Genomic DNA, 20,167 nt, shown 5'->3' on the forward strand with positions numbered 1-20,167 from the left:
CTTGCACAAGCTTTCCACTAGCAGTTTAAATTTGCTCACTAAATCTGTTGGAGGAACATTTAAACTCTTAGTATCTGTTTTCCTACTTTTTTTTCTTCTTAAAGTTGAGTTTCTTCCTAGGTATAGATATATTATCAAATTTACTAATTTTTTTTTTTATTTTTGCAATATGGGAAATTCTGCTCTCACTGCCTCTTTGCTTTAGAAACTCGTCTTTCTACAATCTCTCCTGTGTAGCAGAGTTACCTCACTGTTAGTAAATTAAGATAGTTTGCCAGTGATTAACATTGACTAATATGTGTAAGGAAACCCAGGTGGCATAGTGGTTAAGAGCTCGGCTGCTAACCAAAAGGTCAGCAGTTCCAATCCACCAGGCGCTCCTTAGAAACCCTGTGGGGCAGTTCTGCTCTGTCCTGTAGGGTCGCTATGAGTCGGAATCAACTCAACAGCAATGGGTTTGGGTTAGTATGTATAAGAAGTCCCTGGGTGTCACAAATGGTTAAGTACTGTACTACTAACTGGTTGGCAGTTCAAGTCCATCCAGAGGTGCCTTGGAAGAAAGGCCTGGCAATCTGCTTCCAAAAAAGCACAGCCATTAAAAACCCAATGGAGCACAGTTCTACTCTCAGACACGCGAGGTTGCTATGGTTGGAGTTGCTGCGGCAGCTTTTGTGTTAGTAGCGTCGAAGGGGGCAGTCGTGGTTCAGCGGTGGGATTCTCACTGCCCACGTGTGAGACCCGGCTTCAGTTTCCGGCCAGGGCACCTCGTGTGCGGCCACCACCTGTCTGTCAGTGGAGGCTTTCGTGTTGTCTTAGTCATCTAGTGCTACTCTAACAGAAATACCGCAAGTGGATGGCTTTAACAAACAAATTTACTTTCTCACAGCTGAGGAGGCTAGAAGCCCGAATTCAGAGCGCCGGCACTAGGGGAAGGGAGGCTTTTTCTCTCTGTCGGCTCTGGAGGAAGGTCCTTGTCTCATCGGCTTCTGGGTCCTGGTTCCTTGGAGATCTCCATGTGTCTTGGCATCTATGTTACCCCGTCTTTCTTCTGCTGGCTTGTTGAATCTTTCTTATATCTCAAAAGGGATTGACTCAAGATAGACCCTACACTGATCTTGCCTCATTAACATAACAAAGACAACCCATTACCAAATGGGAGTATAACCACAGGCATAGAGGTTGGAATTTACGGCACAGATTTTGGGGGGACATAATTCAATCCATAACACGTGTTGCTATGATGCTGAACAGGTTTCAGCAGAGCTTCCAGACTAAGACTAGGAAGAAAGGCCTGGCAATCTACTTCCAAAAATCAGCCAGTGAAAACTGTATGGATCTCAATGGTTCAGTTGCCAAGTGACGGTAGAGATGGCGCAGATCAGGCAGTGTTTCATTCCATTGTGCAGGGGGTTGCCGTGAGTCGGAGGCTGACTCAATAACAGCTAACAACAACCGCAGCGTGTATAAACACTTGCAGTATATTAGCAATGAGTCATAAAATACCCGGGAGGGGACAGTCCATGTTTAAGATCAGGTGTTTGCATTTCATGGGAAATGACACCTTATCTGCGTTCATAGTTTTATTGTCCCCCACACCCCACACTTCTGACTGAGGTGAGAGTACCCTTGGTGCTTTTCTCTTCTGTTTTTCCCCAAAAAATGTCAGGGGGGATATGTGTGTTTCTCTTCTCAATCCTAATGTAGTTTTTGCATTATATTGCAAGCATATAATGTCAGGCTAATTTGCATACATAAGGCTAAAAAATAGTAAGCTAATTCTCCAGAATTCCGTGGATAAACTTGAGGTAGTCCGTAAACTTAGAAATTGGAGGCAAATATTAGTGTGCAGGTGCCTGTGGCTTCCGGAAGAGGACTGATAACTCTCCCTGAATTATCAAATGTTAAGAAAGCACTGCTGTAGTCCCTCCAGCCTCTCCGTTATCACTGCACCCTCCTCCTCGTCTCTCTTCAGTGTGACTTTAATTAAAATGCTGATGTGTTATTCAGCATGAATTTTTTACATTAATTTATTTTTTAAGTGTTGAATTAGGATATTATTATTTATCTTCATTACTGAGTTTTGGGCAGCCCTTAAATTTTGCTCCTTGGGCAAGTGCCTCGTTTGCCTCACCCTAATCCCAGATCTGAGTGGGGCTTCTAATCCAACCTTCTTGCCTCCAGCCTCTCACCTGTTCCAGTCCATTCTCCACATCTCCACCGGAGCCGTTTTCCCAACTTGCACACTGATGATACCAGTCCCCTCGTTTGAAACCCTGTGCTGATCTTGTTTCACACTGCTTACAAGACCCCCTGCTCCGGATTTTGTGGCCCCAGTGAGCTGCAGAGAGTATTTCAGTCTCCTGGCATGACAAAGTACAACTAATCTGCTATCCAGTCCCTATCCCACTCAACCCCCCAAAATGTACTCAGTACTTTCTGTGTACAAGGTACAAGGCAGAGTCATTATATGGATGATCTCATTTCATACTTAAATTGCCCGAAGAGGTAAGTAGTCTTCTTAGCCCCTTTCTGTTGGGGAAGCCGAGGTTCAGAGATGTAACAACCACGGCCACTGAGCTAGTAGGTGACAGGACCAGTGTTTGGACTTGGGACCGTCTGACTCCAAAATTCAAGTCTTTATCTCAAATGTTATATGCCTTTAGGCACACTGGGCCATGTTGCCCAACAGCGGAAATAAGAAGGAATCTTACAAGTCGGATTAGTGAGGGTGAGAGTCGCCCAGGGCCAATTTTGCTGCTAACAGGTCTTCTGATAAAAAACCCTTTGGGGCTAAAACGGGGTAGAAGCCAGAAAAGTCCACAAAATGAAGTTTATAAAAAAATATATATGTATTTGAAGGAATTGAACATGACTTTGAATGTGAACATACAGTATTCCTGCTCTTGGAGTTTTGGCCGAAAGACATGAGTATAACCTTCCAACCTCTACTTGGAAGCCGAGTGCTAAGATACAGGATAACCTTGAGGACAAAAATAGATGTTTTGGAACTTCCAATTCTCTAGGGGCAGAATATGTGTGCAGAAAGCGGTTTTGATCAAATAGCACATCCAAGGTTAGAGGCAGACCCAGAGAAATGAGAGCTCTGTCAGAAAACGTCCCGGGCTGGCATGGGAACCACCAGGGTCAGTGGACAGCCAGAGGGGGCGAGTGGGGAAGGACAGGAGTCAGAAAGGACGCCCACGGAAGCCTCCTGGGACGCAGCGTGAAGGGCTGTGATAATAATGGATTGGTTTTACTTTGGAGGGTACAGCACACAGGAAACAGTTGTAAGGTAAACCCTGCAACCCCTCTGCTGAGGGCAGAGCTCTGGACCTGTAGCTAAGCCAGGCCTGCCATGAGAAGTGGAGTTTATGGTTACGATGCCTAATGCCCTTGCATTTTTTTACAGTGCGTTTTAGAGTGCAAAGGGATTTTATATCCATGATTTCCTTTGACCCAGAAGAAGTTCACTGGGCTGATAGAGAAGACCTGGAGTTCTGGTCGTAGGCCCAATGTGCCTTGGAAAATCCCTCAGCCTCTCTGAGCTTCAGTTTCTTTGCAAATACAGCTGCGTGAACAGCCACGGCTCGTTCACAGAATGGCTGCCACAGTGACATGGCTGTGGAAGTATCTGGTAATGGTAAAGAACCGCCTAGGTCTGAAGTGTCCCGACTGTCACAGCCAGAGCTGGAGTAAGGGTTGAGAATGATGTTGGGAAGCAGAGGGGCTGCAGAGCTGGCCCAGCGGCAGATCACCCGGTAATGGAGATCTTCAGCTGTACCCACAGCCTGTTCTACAGGCTTTACCTGGGTGGCCATTGTGTGCCAGGTATGATGTGAAAATCACTGAGAAATTTACAGCTACATGCATGCACATTTGAAACCCTTACCCTAACGATCAGCAATTTTATCTCCCAGGGGATAGAAGAAGCAGTGAGAGGCAATGTTAGTTTGGACTCAAGCCTGACCAGTAAGGAGGAATTGGTTGGCAAAGAGAAGTGATGGAAACTTCTGGTGAGAATAAAGACACCATCTTAGAATGTGAGGAAGGGAACTGAAAGGCATGATGAGGCGCGTTCCCTTGACTTGTAGAAGGCAGATTTCAGAAAAATGTAAAGCAAAAGTACCTATGATCCCGTGGTCAGAAATTCTAAAACACAACTCAGAGAGCCAGGGTGTTCTTGAAAATGAAATCGAACATACAAACTGCACAGGACTCGTATTGGGATGAGAAGGGAGGGAGACTGCTAGAATATGATGAGATTCCACTGGGGCATTCTCTGATGACCTTAATTTTTAAACAGATTCTTTGGCTAAATATAAAAGTAACACATGCTTAATATAGAGAATTGGAAAATAAAAATGAAAAGCAGACAATAAACATCACCTATAATTCTACTTTTGAGTGACAGTTGCTGTTAATAATTTTATGTTTCATTAGTGTTTTTCTGTGCATTGTTTGAGATTGTATGCACACACACACATATACTGTTTTGCATTTTTCCATGTGAATACTCTTTATTATTTTATTGGCTGCATGATTTTCTGTGATAAATGTTGTCCGTATTTTACTTAGCTATTCCTTGTTGATGTTCCCTTACAATGCTGCAATCAATGAACATCTCTGTGTGTGAAAGATTTTTATGGATCCTAAATTATATCTTTAAGGCAGTTTCTCAGAAGTGAACATTTTCAGGGCTCATAAAATACCACCAAACTGTTTGCCAGAAAGATCATGCCAATTTACCTTCCCACTGTTTGTGAGTACTGGTCTAATCAGCTCAACTTTTAAAAAGTTGTGTATAATGGATGAAAGAATGACTTCCTGACAAGAAAAATGTAAAAGAGAATTTCTTAGATCTAGAATATTAAAGCCAAGTGAGCTGAAACCTGTGGAAGATGCTTAAGAAAATAATAGGTTTTTCTTTGGTGGCAGGAGAGGAAGAATAAGGTTCATATCAGCATGCTGAGTGGGCTGGATGGAGGTAATGTTAGTAAGTGGCAAAGAGAATACAAAACTGTTTTACTTCTCTCTTTCTTCCCTCTCTCCCATCAAGGAGAATTATTGTCAGACTGAAACAGGTAGTATAAACATTGACATAAGGGAATTGAAGCCCGAGGTGGGTGGATTGATTATAAAAGTGAATCTAAGTTGTTCCAAAGTCAGGGCTCTTGGCCCAGAAAAATGACATCCCAGGATAGAGAAGTTACAAGAGTGCCAGATGAGGCACTGACAGTGACCCCTAAGGTTGTGGGGAACAGAAGAGGTACTAAAAGAAAGAATATGAGCCATTGTTTACCTGATATTCAGAATAGAGAGGAAAATAAAGACGTAGCTAGCCTGATGTATGCCTAGATGACATTCAGGACAGATTCTCAAACAGCTATGCTATAAGCACTGAGGAAAAAGTTATCCCTCAGAAGGCAGCCACCTGCTGCTTCTCTTCCTCTTCAGTAAGGTTGCCGTCAATTTTCTAGTTAATGTATTTCTGGACACCAGGAAAACACTTCATTGAACCTCTGATGGTGCTTTTATGGATGAGCTCGGAAAATGTAGTCCAAATACTAGAGTATTTAGATGGATTGATAATTGAACAGCTCTACACAGATGGAGCCAATGACTTGATCAGTACCCATCTGGAAGGAGTGGCTGAGTGCTTCCATCTCAGCCCTCACCTGGTCTGCACTTTGTCAGTAACTTGTTGAGGTGACAGATGCTTATCAAAGCTACACGTGACAGAAAGCTACAAAGTATAGATGATGCTACAGATAGATCCAAATATGAAGAAACTGCACCAAAAGGAATGATGGTTAAAAATAAGAAAATGAAATCTAATATTAATTAACGTAAGTCTCACAGTTGGGGTCCAGACATCAGCTATATATGTGTAGGGTAAGGTTAAGATTGTAAAAATAATAATGGTAATAATAACAGTAGCAAAAATAATAGCTAATATTTACTAAATGGCAGATGTTGTGCTATGTGTTTTATATCATCATGACCATTTTTATAATCTTACTCGATACTAGCTTCATGTCACCTGCACATTTGATTAACAGGTTATCTGTAACTCAACAGTACTTACTTCACAGGGTTGAAAGTTATTCCTCACAACACAGTAAGGTAGGTACTGCTTTTCCCCCATTTTGCAGTTGAGGCGAGTGAGGCACAGGGAAGTTAAGTAACTGACCTGAGATCACACAGCTAGGAAATAAAGGTTTTACGCTGGTGCTAGAATGCTAAACCACTGTTAGAATTCACAAATCACTGAAACTTTCTCTTTAAAAAAAAAAAATCATGAATATAATTTGATATTGCTGCCAAAACACCAATAAGCTTAGACAGAGAAGCGGTTAGTTCATAAGGCAAACTTGGGCCAGACCACCTGGGTTGAAATCTTGGCTCTTCTATTTCCTGACTATGTGACTTTGGACAAGTCATCTCCCTGCGCCCTTGGGGATAGTGGTCATTCCTATTTAACGGGATTGTTGTAGGAATTAAATAAGTTATGTATGTAAAGCATTTAGAACAGTGCCTGGCACACAGTAAGCTCTTGTGTTTGCTGTTATGATTTGGTTATTTGAGAAGCAATACAGTGGGATGTTAAGAATTGGGACTCTGGAACCAGACTACCTGGGTTTCAAATCCTAGGACTACCACTTCCACGTATGTGTGCCACAGTTTTCTCATCTGTAAAATGAAGATAATAATCTTTGTTTTGAAGATCCACTATAAAGGCTCCATAAAAACCAAATCAAACCCATTGCCATCGAGTCAATTTCAACTCATAGCGACCCTATAGGACAGAGCAGAACTGCCCCATAGGGTTTCCAAGGAACAGCTGGTGGATTAGAACTGCCGACCTTTTCGTTAGCAGCCGAGCTCTTAACCGCTGTGCCACCAGGGCCCCTATTATTATTCATAGAAGTGCTGTATACTGTCCAGAGAAAGAAAGGTCCTAGTCTTGCTCCTGCTGCTGCATTTAGGACTCCAAAGGGGATCTCCAGAGGAGGGTATCCTGGGTGGGGAGGGTCTAAGGACTATAATGTAGGAGTCAAGGACACTTAATCTGGAAGCCAGATGGTAACTAGCCTCACCTATGTGAAGGGTTACAGAATTGTTCTGTGTCATCAGATTAATTTATGAGGCAACACAGGATGTTGGAAAGAGTCGGGGGGTCTGAGGCCGGTTTTCCGTAATTGGCTGGGGAGCGTGGTTCAGTCTCTTAACTTTTCTGCGCTTCAGTTTCCTAATTGCTAAGATAGGATGGAGTTTAGACTAGATCATCTCCAAGGTATCTTCCATCTTTCACATTGTATGATTCTGTCTGCCAAGCCATAACATGTAGAGCAAATTCTGTTTATACAGAAAGGTTGGGTAGTGTTTTTGGTGGATGGATACTGTCTTAGTTACTTAGTGCTGCTATAACAGAAATACCACAAGTGGATGGTTTTAACAAAGAGAAGTTTATTTCCTTACAGTAAAATAGGCTAAAAGTCCAAATTCAGGGCATCAGCTCCAGGGGAAGGCTTTCTACTCATCCGTGTTCCCCCCCGGACTAGGAGCTTCTCTGCGTGGGGACCCCAGGTCCAAAGGATGCGCTCTGCTCCTGGCACTGCTTTCTTTGTGGTATGAGGTCCCCCTCTTCTCTCTGCTCACATCTGTCTTTTATATCTCAAGAGATTGCCTCAGGACACAATCCAATCTTGTAGATTGAGTCGTACTTTACTAACACAACGCTGCCCATCCTCCCTCATTAACATCATAGAGGCAAGATTTACAACATATAGGAAAGTCACACAGTACCGGGAATCATGGCCCAGCCAAGCTGATACACACATTTTTGGGGGGACATAATTCAATCCATGGCAGATACTGTAGCAAAAGAACTTGAACTGAGTAGTGCTCAAACCAATAGTAATATGGTCGTCTGTTGACCCTGAGCTCCTTGTTTCCTCATCTATTAAATTGGAATGAGAACCTGCCTTCTGTCAGGGGACTTTGGTGAGAATTACATGAGGTAGTACATGTGAAGGTACTGTACAGATGCAAAGTGCTATGTTTATTATTTCAATAGCTGGGATATCACTTTTCAAATAATTAGCATCTAACACAACACTCCTAAGCACTAAACTCTATTTAGAGAAATTTAATCTGTTCAGAAGTCCCTTCAGGAAGATACAGAATCTCATGGTCTTGTTAGTGAGCATGTAGTTCTGCAGAAAAAGAGCCCTGGCTGTTTATATTCTTTGTGAGGATTCCGATTAAATAGGAGAATATTGACTGTATTGAACCCAGAAGTGAAGCTCCTCATTTTACAGATGAAGGCACTGAGCCGATGAGAAGCGGAGGGGCCTGCCCAGAACTGCATGTTAATTAATGACAGATCTGGGAGTGAGAACCTGGCTCCTGATGCCCAGCACAGTTTTCATCGTTTGTTAGTTTAAGTGGATCTCAGAAAGTCAAAAAGGAGGGTAAGAGCGTATGGCTTAATGTGGCTGCCTCCTGAAACATGGAATTGAGGAAATACTAGAAGAAGGTTTAAGGGCCTGGGTGTGTCATTGAAGGGTATGACACCATGAACTCAACTTGACCCACTTGGGGAAAAAAGGGCCGTTGAATTCTTAGTAATTCTTAATCCGAGCAGTTCCCTTTCTCTGTACAAAATTCTTCTCAAATAGTCTTTGAAATTAGTTGGCATTAAAAATGCCAGTCTTCATGTGACTTTCACGGGCTTGCTATGTGCACCCAAAAAAACCCATTGCCGTCAAGTCGATTTCAACTCATAGTGACCCTCCGTGCATAGGAATTAGCAAAACATAGGTGCAGAATTTTCTAATAATCGTTAACATCTGTACCCTCCAGCTTTGTCGAGTCATAGTTGCAAAGATAACTGTAAGACCAGTAATGTACAAAATCTGTGTATAATGATGTCCCCCCTCATCCGACAGCTTCCGTCACATTAGCGGCTTGAGCCATGTCTCAAGACAGAGCGTCAGGGACCCCTGTGAGCAGTGCGTGCCTGGGAGCCAGTAGTTGATGAAGGCGGTGCTTTATTGCTGGATGCATTAAAAGCAGAATCTCACCTTCACCCCACGTGCTGTCCCGTTAACAAATCGGTTTCTCCAGGGATCTACAGGGTTTTTGCTATATTTTTAGTCCGTTGATACCTTGAGAAAGCTCCAAGGATCTAAGTCTTGGATGGAGGGGGATTCAATTCACCAAGTCTTTATTGAATCCCTAGAAGATGTTGAAAGCAAATCTGAATTCTGAAACTGATTGAGAAGGCATTATGTAAAAATAGAATGACAGCTAAGAGCACAAACTCTGGAGCCAGATGCTTGGGTTCGAATCTCAGCTCCTCTTTTTCTACTAGCCGCAGGACCTTGGGCAAGTCCCTTAAATGCTCTGGGCCTCAGTTTCCTCATTGGAAACCCTATCTTATAGGGTGGCTGTGAACACGCATTTAAATCAACTAATATTTATAAAGTGCTTAGAATAGTGCCCAGTGTGTAGATTTGCTTAATAAATTACTATTAAGCTACTTAAATGGTCCTATAAAGACCAGAGAGCCCCTGGGTAGAGCAGATGGTTAACTCGCTGGACTGCTAACCAGAAAGTTGGAGGTTTGTCCATCCAGAGGTGCCCCGGAAGAAAGGCCTGGCGATCTTCTTCCAAAAATTAGCCACTGAAAACCCTAACGAGCACAGTTCTATTCTGACACACATGGGGTCCCCATGAGTCGGAATCGACTTTATGGCGACTGGTAAATAGACCAGAGTTGCCCCGGGTATAAGACACTATTTCATTCAGATACCATAATGCCCAAGGCCTTAGAACGCTTCAATTTGGGGCAAGATTTATTTTTCCTCAATTATAATTACAAATCACACTCTACATGACAACCTTTTTATTCTATTGCATTAAAAAGGAAATAGCAGTGAGATTTTGAACACCAAAGTTTATCAGGTCCCCTTCCAGCTCAGTGAAGGTGTCTACCTTCTCTCTTTATGGTAACAGAAGAGCAGCAGCTCTGCTGAATTTTTTGAGTGGCCTCGAGCAGGTAGCTTGCTGTCAGGCTCCCATTTGTTAACTCCTAGGATTGCTGCAGTCTTCCCTGGAGTGGCTGTAACTCACTGGGTCCCTCTTGCAAAGGAAGCCAGAGCATTTGCCTTGCTTGCTTCCTGGAGAGGGGATTTCCATATTGTGGCCCTGGTTGCTTCAGTGGCTGGACTGTGGGAGAGATTAATGGGAAGTGAAAAGAGAAACTTTGCTGTGCTTAACCGGCAGGGCTGTTTGGAATGTGTGACTCTTCTTGTATTTAGGGAAAAGATTACTCACGAGTATTTTCTTCCACAGAATATAAAGAACCTCAAATTACTACTGGCGTCCCCCACCCCCTTCTCCCCCGCCTCCCTCCGTTTCAGTTGTCTTCTGCAGAGACTTCAGCTTTTTTACTCTCGTTTCCCCTCGCAAGCGGGATTCGGTTCTGTATTTGCTTTGGCGCCCAGATGAGCCCTAAGCAGTAAGCTACCTCATGCTTTTTCCTCTTTCTAACAGACCATCTTCTGCTCTGTGGTCCTTGACTGGAACCCCATGTTTGTACTTAATGGCAGACCTTAATCATACTCCTCCCATGAAGGAGAGGAAGGTCAAGTCCATAATATCAAATCGCCATGCTGTTCGTGTTCAGAGATGCCATCATTGACAGCAGGTAGCCAACTTTGAGGTGTTTCCCCAGCTCAAACACTGAGATTTTGCTGAGCCACCTCACCCCCACTCCCACCTCACTGTGACTCCGGATATGCATTTCAGGATGACTGGAAAGAGCTGGGGCACCCCTTGTGTCCATGGGCCATTTTAATAGGCCCAGCCAGAGGTCTGAAGTACAACCTGAATCTTTTAGTGGCCAGGTTTTACTATAATGGCCATAGAGCAGTAACATACAACAAGTTTTTTTTTTTTATAATACTTTTTATACTGTGTGAAAAAAAAATTATCACAAAACATGAAAAAACTCTTAATGGCCCAAAACAAAAAACAAACAAAAACCAAACCCTTTGGCTTCAAGTTGATTCCAACTCATACTGACCCTATGGGACGAGTAGAACTGCCCCGTAGGGTTTCTAAGGAGCAGCTGGTGGATTTGAACTGCCAACCTTTTGGTTAGCAGCCGAGCTCTTAACCAGTGTCCCACCAGGATTCCCTTAATGGCCCACTTCCAGTTATTTCATTGCTTGTAGTTCTTTACTGGTGCCCTACAAGGAGGACTCGTTTTGAAGGGATTTCATAGGGTTAGAGGAAGGCAGCTACCTTCTTCAAAATGACAACACTTTGCAAAAAAGCCACTTTCAAGAGACAGCCAACAATCATGCCGGGTGTCTCTGGACATTCTCCAGGGCATCTGAGCCCTTTGCTTCCCACGCCCACAGGGAAGACCAGCCCCCCAACTGGTAGACTGGTTTCAGGATCAACGGTGAATCTTTCGGGATCAAACTGAAGGACACTTTTATAGGACACTTGTGGAGTCTCCTTAGCAAGTTTAAGTAGCCGTTATTGAGAGATGGAAGCTCTGCTTAGCAAATGCTGATTCCATTTTGTTCTGTGTGAACTATTGAGCATAATACGATTTTAGAGAATGATTCTCTAGGAGCATCTAGCTTCTTCTAACTCAATGGGTCTCAAAATTTTTGCTCTCAGCACCCCTTTATATTCTTAAAAATTATGGAAGTCTCCCAAGAGCTTTTACTTATATGGGGTATATCTACCAATAGTTATCATATTGGAAATTAAAACTGAGAATTTTAAAAAATATTTACTAATTTATTGAAAAATAATAATCCAAATATATATTTACATAAATTGTGTATTTATAAATGTATTTTCCAAAACAATTTAGTGAGAGAGTGACATTGTTTTACATTTTTGTACATTTCTTTACTGTCTGGCTTAATAGAAATGACTGGGTTCTTCTATCTGCTTCTGCATTCAGTCTGTTGCAAGTATCACACATCATGCAGCCTCTGGAAAATTCCAGTATGCACTCGTGAAAGAATGAAAGTGAAAAAGGCAGATAGCATCTTAATATTATTATGAAAATAGAGTTTACTTCATAGGTGACCTAAATAAGTCTTGGAAATCCCAAGGGGTCCCGAGACCACACTTTGAGAACCCCTGTTCTAACCACTTGAATGATATGTCAAAGGTTTCCCACAGCAGCAAAATAAAATAAATATATAGACTCATAGTCAGGATTCCAGAGACCTGGCCTGGGCCACCCTCTCACCCTCCACTCCAGCTCTGTCTCCAGCCCACTTCTGGTCCTACTCAGAGTCCAAGTACCACGCCCATAGGAAGTTCTAACATCAGGCAAAAGACCCTCATTCCCAGAGGCTTGCCTGCTGGCTTCCCAGAGGCTGAGCGAATTGCTCTTCCTGGAAGAAGTTTCAGAGAACACTTCATTATTTGGCAGCTCTGTAAGGTCAAGCCCAGCTCTGGGACATTCTCACTTCAGAAGGACTCTGGGCTAGAATCAGACAGCGTCTGACTCTAAGGTCCCGTCCAGAGCAAGCTGAGGTTTGTTGTGACTTGAGCCTTCTTGGCTGATTCAGTCCATCATGAGCTGCACCCTTAGGGCAAACCTGGAATCAAGGCAGCCCCTGGGACTGGGCAAGGAAGGGCAGGGCTCTCAGACCTACCAGCTCTGAAAGATGTAAAAAAAGGATGGTTCCTCATTTGCCTTGAGAAAAGAAGTTCATCTGATAGCACATGTTGGCACTTCTGAGGCTCCGGTTTTAACCTGGGACTCAGAGCTGAACATAAGGGCTCTTCAGACATGGAGACTCAGTTTGGTTAACTATTCAGAAATCTTTCCCCTTTATTCCAACTGTCTAACTGACAAGACCTTTTTTTCCCTCTTCTCTCTTTCTTTCTGCCTTGTTCTCTCTCCAACAGGCTTGCAGCCAATTTACTGGAGCAGGGATGACGTAGCCCAGTGGCTCAAGTGGGCTGAAAATGAGTTTTCTTTAAGGCCAATTGACAGCAACACGTTTGAGATGAATGGCAAAGCTCTCCTCCTGCTGACCAAAGAGGACTTCCGCTATCGATCTCCTCATTCAGGTGAGAGTCTGGGCTTCTGACGTGTGCTCGGCATGGAAAATCTCTTCGGCTGTGGTTGCTTCTTCCTGCCACCCTCACCGATACCCACGTAATCTCCACATAGATGGCCTGGAGCACAAGGACAGTGGCAGCTTAGCAGAAGAAAGATCCGTTGACGCAAGCCAGTTTAAGGGGAAGAGAGAGAAAGCTTCCAGGTCAAAAGGAAACCTTTAAGGTTCAAAGTGACCCAGTTATGACATACAGACGTTGAAACGTAAGGCATATAGTTGTGCCACCAAATAAAGAAGAAAATATAATTCTTCCTCTCCTGCTTCCCCTGCCCCTGATTCTGAGGACTAAAAGAGATCCCTTGGAATCAAATCGACTCAAGGACAGCCGCTTAGGTTGTTCTTGTTTTTGTTTTTGTTTTTTGCGGGGGGAGAAAAAATGTAGGGTGTGAACTGCTCAGTTAACAAAAAAGATGGGAGAGGAAGAGGGAAACAGTAGAAAGGAGAGACCAGGGAACTAGACACAAGGACTGGGAAATGTGGAGATTTTAGTAGCCAAGGTAAGTTTTGAAATAACTTCAATGGGCTTCAGGTGATTTCCTTTGGAAGTACTGAATTTTTGAAGTTATATGTCTTATCGCTGGTAGAAGTACTGAAAAATTCAAGTGGAAGTTTCCTCAGGTACATTGAACTAGGAAAATTGGACAGAACAAGGGCCCCTAAGACCACATTAGGAATCCCTGGGTGGTGCAAGTGGTTAATGTTCTTGGCTGCTAACTGAAAGGTCGGTGGTTCAAGTCTACCCAGAGGTGCCTGGGAAGAAACGTTTGGCGATCTACTTCCAAAAAAAACCAGCTGCTGAAAACCCTAATACATGCAGTTCTTCTCTGATAACACCTGGGGTAGCCATGAGTCAGAGTCAACTCAAAGGCAGCTGGTGTGCGTAAGACCCCATAACCAAAAACAAACCCATTGCCATCGAGTCGATTCCGACTCATCGCAACCCTCTAGACAGAGTAGAACAGCCTCATAGAGTTTCCAGGGAGCACCTGGTGGATTCAATCTGCCAACCTTTTGGTTAGCAGCTATAGCACTTAACCACTACGCCACCAGGGTTTCCATAAGACAACACAGGAAGATTTAATGCAGTAGCAAGCATTAGTACCTGTGAAGTGTGTTGCTGACGTGGGTGAGACTTCAAATATGCTTCTCAATTTCATTTCTTGAACCTGATGGACATTTGAAGATCGGTACCTGGGAACACCATATGTCAAAGGGAAGCTTTGATCTCAGGTTTATGCCTCTTGAGGGGTTGGTTACTGAAGTACTAAAAGGATTTCATTCCGTCAAGTCTCATTGCAGCCCCCAACTTTGATGTAACTTGTCTGGCAGAGTCCCTTTTTTCCTGACAAAGGGCATAGATGTTGCATAAGGTCTTGGCACAGTCCCCAAAATGTTCAACCCTTATTTACTCCTGGAGGCCTGCCATAAGTTAATAAACTAACCGTCATGAGGAAATGTCCCCCATTGCAGGAGATGAGATAAGGATGTAGAACATTATCTCCCCTGCTTTTCCCAATTGCAGCAGACTGTTTTATGTGAGGATATTCTAAAAGGGAAGTTTTCCCCAAAGTATAGATATTATTGAACCTTGATAGTTTCTATCTCTGAAAATCGATAATTTTTAAGGTTTTGTAAGGCACACAAACATACCTGTAACTTAAATCACTGATATTTTTTAATAGTTTCAGAATAAGAAAACTATAAAAGAACCAAAATACATAAATTAAACTCCCCTAAATAGTTCCTTTTAATTTATTACAAAATAATTTCCTTTTCCGTTACAATGGAGCCCTGGTGGTGCAGTGGTAAAGAGCTCGGCCGCTAACCAAAAGTTAAGCAGTTCGAATCCACCAGCCACTTCCTTGGAAACCCTATGGGGCAGTTCTGCTCTCTCCTGTAGGGTCGTTATGAGTCGGAGTCGACTTGATGACAACAGGTTTTTTTTTTTGGTTTTTGTTTTTTTGCTTTGGTACAGTGGAAACTAAAAGATACTATATTCACAGAGGCCAAGTTTCGTATCTGGAGGGGAAAAAACCCTAACTCCTCAGTCTTCCGGTGAAACCGTTCACGTGAAACAGCAGTGGAAAACAGAACTGTATGTTTTGACTTGATCTGACTTCGGCCCTGGGCAAGCTTTCTTCCCAAGTCTTTGTAAATTCCGTCCTCACCTTATCTCAGGTGCTTCTTTTTATTGCTAGTTTCTTTTCGACATGACCTCTCAACTTTACTTATGAAACTAGGTTCTTTGCTCAACGCTGGAAGCAGAGATCCGGGAAGACTGTCAGTAGTTCTTTGCTACTTTGTCAGGTGCTTGTCAGGCTCTCCAGGAAGTTCCTGGTCGGTCAGAGACGCAGGATGGCATTGACCCAAAAGGCAAAAGAAGTCTGGAGAAGGGAGAGAGCAGAATAGGTTAGGTCTCGGGTGAGGAGAAGTGCAGTCAGTTGAGACATGAAGGATGGGTTGAATTCAGCAGGCATGGAGGGGGGCATTCTGGGTCATCTGAACAGCATTGTTGTTGTTGTTAGGTACCACCAAGTCAGTTCTAACTCATAGTGACCCCATGTGACAGAGTAGAACTGCTCCCATAAGGTTTTCTAGGCTGTAATCCTTCTGGGAGCAAATTGCCAGGTCTTTCTCCCATGGAGCCGCTGGGTGGCTTCAAACCACCAGCTTTTTGATTAGCAGCTGAGCATTTTACCATTGCACCCCCAGGGCTCCTTGGAACAGCCATCAGCCTCTTATATATATGGGTGACTGTGCAAAAACTCACCCAAGGAATGGGAGTGGCAGGTGGTAGGAAGGCCGGCTAAGGCCAATGCATAGTCCAGACTTGAGTGTTGTAGAGCACAGTCAGATGGTACAGTAGAAATTCATTTCATGAGTATTCACTAAGCTCATCTTTGCCAGAGGTACAGAAATACATGCTAAAGGAGTTTGGGTATAAATCAAACCAGACCACTTGCTGTCAAGTTGATTCTAACTACTGGCAACCCCGTGTGTATCAGAGTAGAACTGCTCCGTAGGGTTTTCAGTGGCTAATCTTTTGGAAGTAGATCGCCGGGCCTTTCTTCCCAGGTACCTCTGGGTGAACTTGAACCACCAACCTTCAGGTTGGCAGCTGAGCACTTTAGCGTTTGTGCCACCCAGGGACTCCAGTTCGGATATAGAAGAGGCAGTTTCTAGCTGGATTGTCAAAGGAGGCTGAAAGGTAGTGGTCATGAGGGCCAGACTTTGAAAGCTTTGAAAGGTAGACAGTAGGGAGATGAGGAAAGGCTTGTTACGGAGGAGTGGAAGCTAGTTCATGTGGGAGAGCAGTTCAGAGATGAGGCCACACATGCTAGACTCTCTATTTGAAATACCCTGTTCCACTCCCTGTCTACCTCCTCCCCCTTTACTGGTCTCATTGCCTTTTTGTATTCCAGTTCTGCTGACTTTTCCAGGAAAGCCTTCTTTGACCCCTGTCCTGCTTTCCTAATCCCGCCCCACCTTTCTTTCCTCCACCTCTCCCCACCTCTTTCTGGGTTAGGTGCTGTCATGGATTGAATTGTGTCCTCCCAAAAAATCTGTCAACTTGGCTAGGTCACGGTTCCCAGTATTGTATGATTGTCTACCATTTTGTCATCTGAAGTGATTTCCCTATGTGTTATAAATTCTATCACTGTAATGTAATGAGATGGATTAGTGGCAATTATATTGATGAGATGTACAAGATCAGATAGTGTCTTAAGCCAATCTTTTTTGAGATGTAAAAGAGAGAAGCAAGCAGAGACACATGGGGACCTCATCCCACCAAGAAAGCAGTGCCGGGAGCAGAGCGCATTCTTTGGACCTGAGGTTCCTGTGCTGAGATGCTCCAAGACCAAGGGAAGACTGATGCATCACAAGGACCTTCTTCCAGAGCTGCCAGAGAGAGAAAGCCTTCCCCTGGAGCTGACGCCTTGAATTTAGACTTCTAGCCTACTGGACTGTGAGAGAATAAACTTCCCTTTGTTAAAGCCATCCACTTGTGGTATTTCTGTTATAGCAGCACTAGATGACAAAGACAGGTGCTATTCCTCTTTTATCCTGGATCATTTTCTACTTCTTCTGTCACTGGCCCTGATACACACAGATACACACTATATTATACGTGATTGTTTTCTATTCTGCGTAACATTGTGAAGAATGGGAGTTCCAGAACACTTAATTGTGCTCATGAGGAACCTGTACATAGAGCAAGAGGCAGTCGTTCGAACAGAACAAGGAGATACTGCATGGCTTAAAATCAGGAAAGGTATGCATCAGGGTTGTATCCTTTCACCATATTTATTCAGTCTGTATGCTCAGCAAATAATCCAAGAAACTGGACTATATGAAGAAGAGTGTGGCATCAGATTGGAGAAAGACTCATTAACAACCTGCAATATGCAAATGACACAACCTTGCTTGCTGAAAGTGAAGAGGACTTGAAGCACTTACTGATGAAGATCAGAGACCACAGCCTTCAGGATGGATTACACCTCAGCATGAAACAAAAATCCTCACAAATGGACCAGTAAACAACATCACGAAAAAGGGAGAAAAGGTTGAAGTTGTCAAGGATTTCATTTTATTTGGATCCACAATCAACACCCACGGAAGCAGCAGTCAGGAAATCAAACAAGGTATTGCATTGGGCTGATCTGCTGTAAAAGATCCCTTTAAAGTGTTAAAAAGCTAAGAAGTCACTTTGAGGACTAAGGTGCACCTGACCCAAGCCCTGGTATTTTCAGTCGCCTCATATACATGCAAAAGCTCGTCAGTGAATAAGGGAGACTGAAGACGAATTGATGCATTTGAATTATGGTGTTGGGGAAGAATATTGAATATACCATGGACTTCCAGAAGAACAAACAAATCTGTCTTGGAAGAAGTACAGCCAGAATGCTCCTTGAAAGCAAGGATGGCAAGACTTTGTCTCACATGCTTTGGACATGTTATCAGGAGGGACCAGCCCCTGGAGAAGGACGTCATGCTTGGTAAATTAGAGGGTCAGCAAAAAAGAAGAAGACCCTCAACGAGATGGATTGACGTGGTGGCTGCAACATTGGGCTGAAACATAGCAGCAATTGTGAGGATGGCGCAGGACCAGGCAGTGTTTCATTCTGTTGTACATAGGGTTGCTGTGAGTTGGAACCGACTTTACAGCACCTAACAACAACAACATCCTTCCCCTAGAGCAGAAGGTTCAATGAAGGCAGAGAGCGTGTCCTGTTAAGTTACCATGTCTCCAGCATATGCCACGGGGCATGGCATTCCGTTGTCACTCAGTAAATACTGGCTGAATTCTGACCCAGATTGAGAGTATCTTACAGCCCAGGTTAAGAAAGTTTGGATTTTATTTTTTGGGTTTTGATCAGGAGAATGATGTGATTGGAGTGCTCCTCGGGAAGAGACTTTTGGTAGCAGTGCGTGGAGTGGATGCATTGTGTCAGTAAATGCAGGAAGGCTAGATGAGTGCTATTGCTACAGTCCTGATATGAGACAATGAAGCCCTAAACTGGACTGTTGAGACCAAAATAATAGTACTTAAGGCACAAAGTGATTAGTTAAAACAGGGAGCTGATTTGGAAGTAGTGGTTAAGAGTTCATTTTGGGGCATTCGGTGCCAGGACAGTCAAGATTTGTCTTGTTCTGTAGTTGAGAATCTTAAAAAAGATCCAGACCCAAGATGGGAATAATAGATACGACTGTCATCTCATCAAGCTGATATTGATGAGCTGGGATAATAAATTTATATTGTAGCTAGTTTAAGGCATCCACCAGAAATTTATGAACAGAACTTCAAAGTGATACCTTCTAATAGGGACGACAAGAAAACTCACAAAACAGAGTTTGAAGGAGAAAACTAGGAAAGCTTAGAGAAGATCTTTCTCTTGAAGGGGCCACCCTGCAGGGTGATGGAGGCTGTGATGTAGCTACTGGCCTTCTCCTTAAGCAGAGACAAGGTATAGCTAGGAAAAGTTTTTAATTTGTCAGATGTAGCGTTTTGCTACTGCTCCTTCTGACACAGGCTTTCTGTTTTAGCGCTTGGGTGTAGTAGAAGTCCTAAGGCCCGGATTGTATATGTGTCCCTTCCAAAAATCACATCACTTCATTTGATCTTACTTTCCTCATCCATAAAATGGGGTTTCACTATGTGGATCCTCAGTTCCCTTCAACTCTTAACAATTGTGTACAACTTCAACTACTAAAGCCATTTTAAGCTTCTCATGAACAGTACAACCTCCCACCTTGTAAGCAGTGAACAATTACTTTGATCTCCTTTGGCTTGTATACCTTGTGACACTTACACTTCGCCCACTTTATCGCATTGTCTTTCCTTGCATCTTTTTTGCTGCCTAAGAAGAATCAGCAGCAGCTTCTCACTAGTCGTGAGGCTGCCAGAGAAAAAACGAACGTATCTGGTTGCCCCGTCATTATAAATGGATGTTTATACCTTTCACCCAGCCTTGTTTCCTGCCTGGCTACACCCAGTGGTATGCTGTCTGTATGGGAATGACATTCCTTAACACAGCTCATCTCAAATGTGGAAAGGAGAAAACTGGACTCAATGAGTCATAATTACCTAAAATACTAATATACCTCAACAAATACCATTGTTGTTGTTAGCTGTCATTGAGTCCAGTAGATCACCAGGCCTTTCTTCCTAGTCCGTCTTAGTCTGGAAGCTCCACTGAAACCTGTTTAGCATCCTGACAACATGCAAGCCTTCACTGACAGAGGGGTAGTGGTTACCCGTGAGATGTGTTTGCTGGGAATCGAACCATGCTGGGAGGCTCCTGCATGGTAGCAACAATTCAACAGTAGCATCTTTGAATTCCACAGTCTTTGACAAGTTTAACAAACTACATTTATCTCTTCTGCTTCCAGGATGAAGGTCCTCCATTTTCAGCCGATAAAGCAGAGAATATTTAGAATGTGTATTAGATAACTATATTTAAATGCAAACAGAGGATTTTAAAATTGAAGATAACTGG

General features: G+C 43.4%; 1 protein-coding gene across 1 annotated transcript in view; it reads left to right on the forward strand.

Moving 5' to 3' along the window:
- Positions 1 to 20,167, forward strand: part of ETV6 (ETS variant transcription factor 6) — a 287,371-nt gene that overhangs the window by 206,702 nt on the left and 60,502 nt on the right. Inside the window, exon 3 of the mRNA XM_004387317.3 lies at positions 12,955 to 13,119. Within this exon, the coding sequence (XP_004387374.1) occupies positions 12,955 to 13,119 (165 nt within the window). The remainder of the gene's footprint in view (positions 1 to 12,954; positions 13,120 to 20,167) is intronic.

Source organism: Trichechus manatus, unplaced genomic scaffold (assembly GCF_000243295.1).
Source record: "Trichechus manatus latirostris isolate Lorelei unplaced genomic scaffold, TriManLat1.0 scaffold00184, whole genome shotgun sequence".
Lineage (NCBI taxonomy): Eukaryota > Metazoa > Chordata > Mammalia > Sirenia > Trichechidae > Trichechus > Trichechus manatus.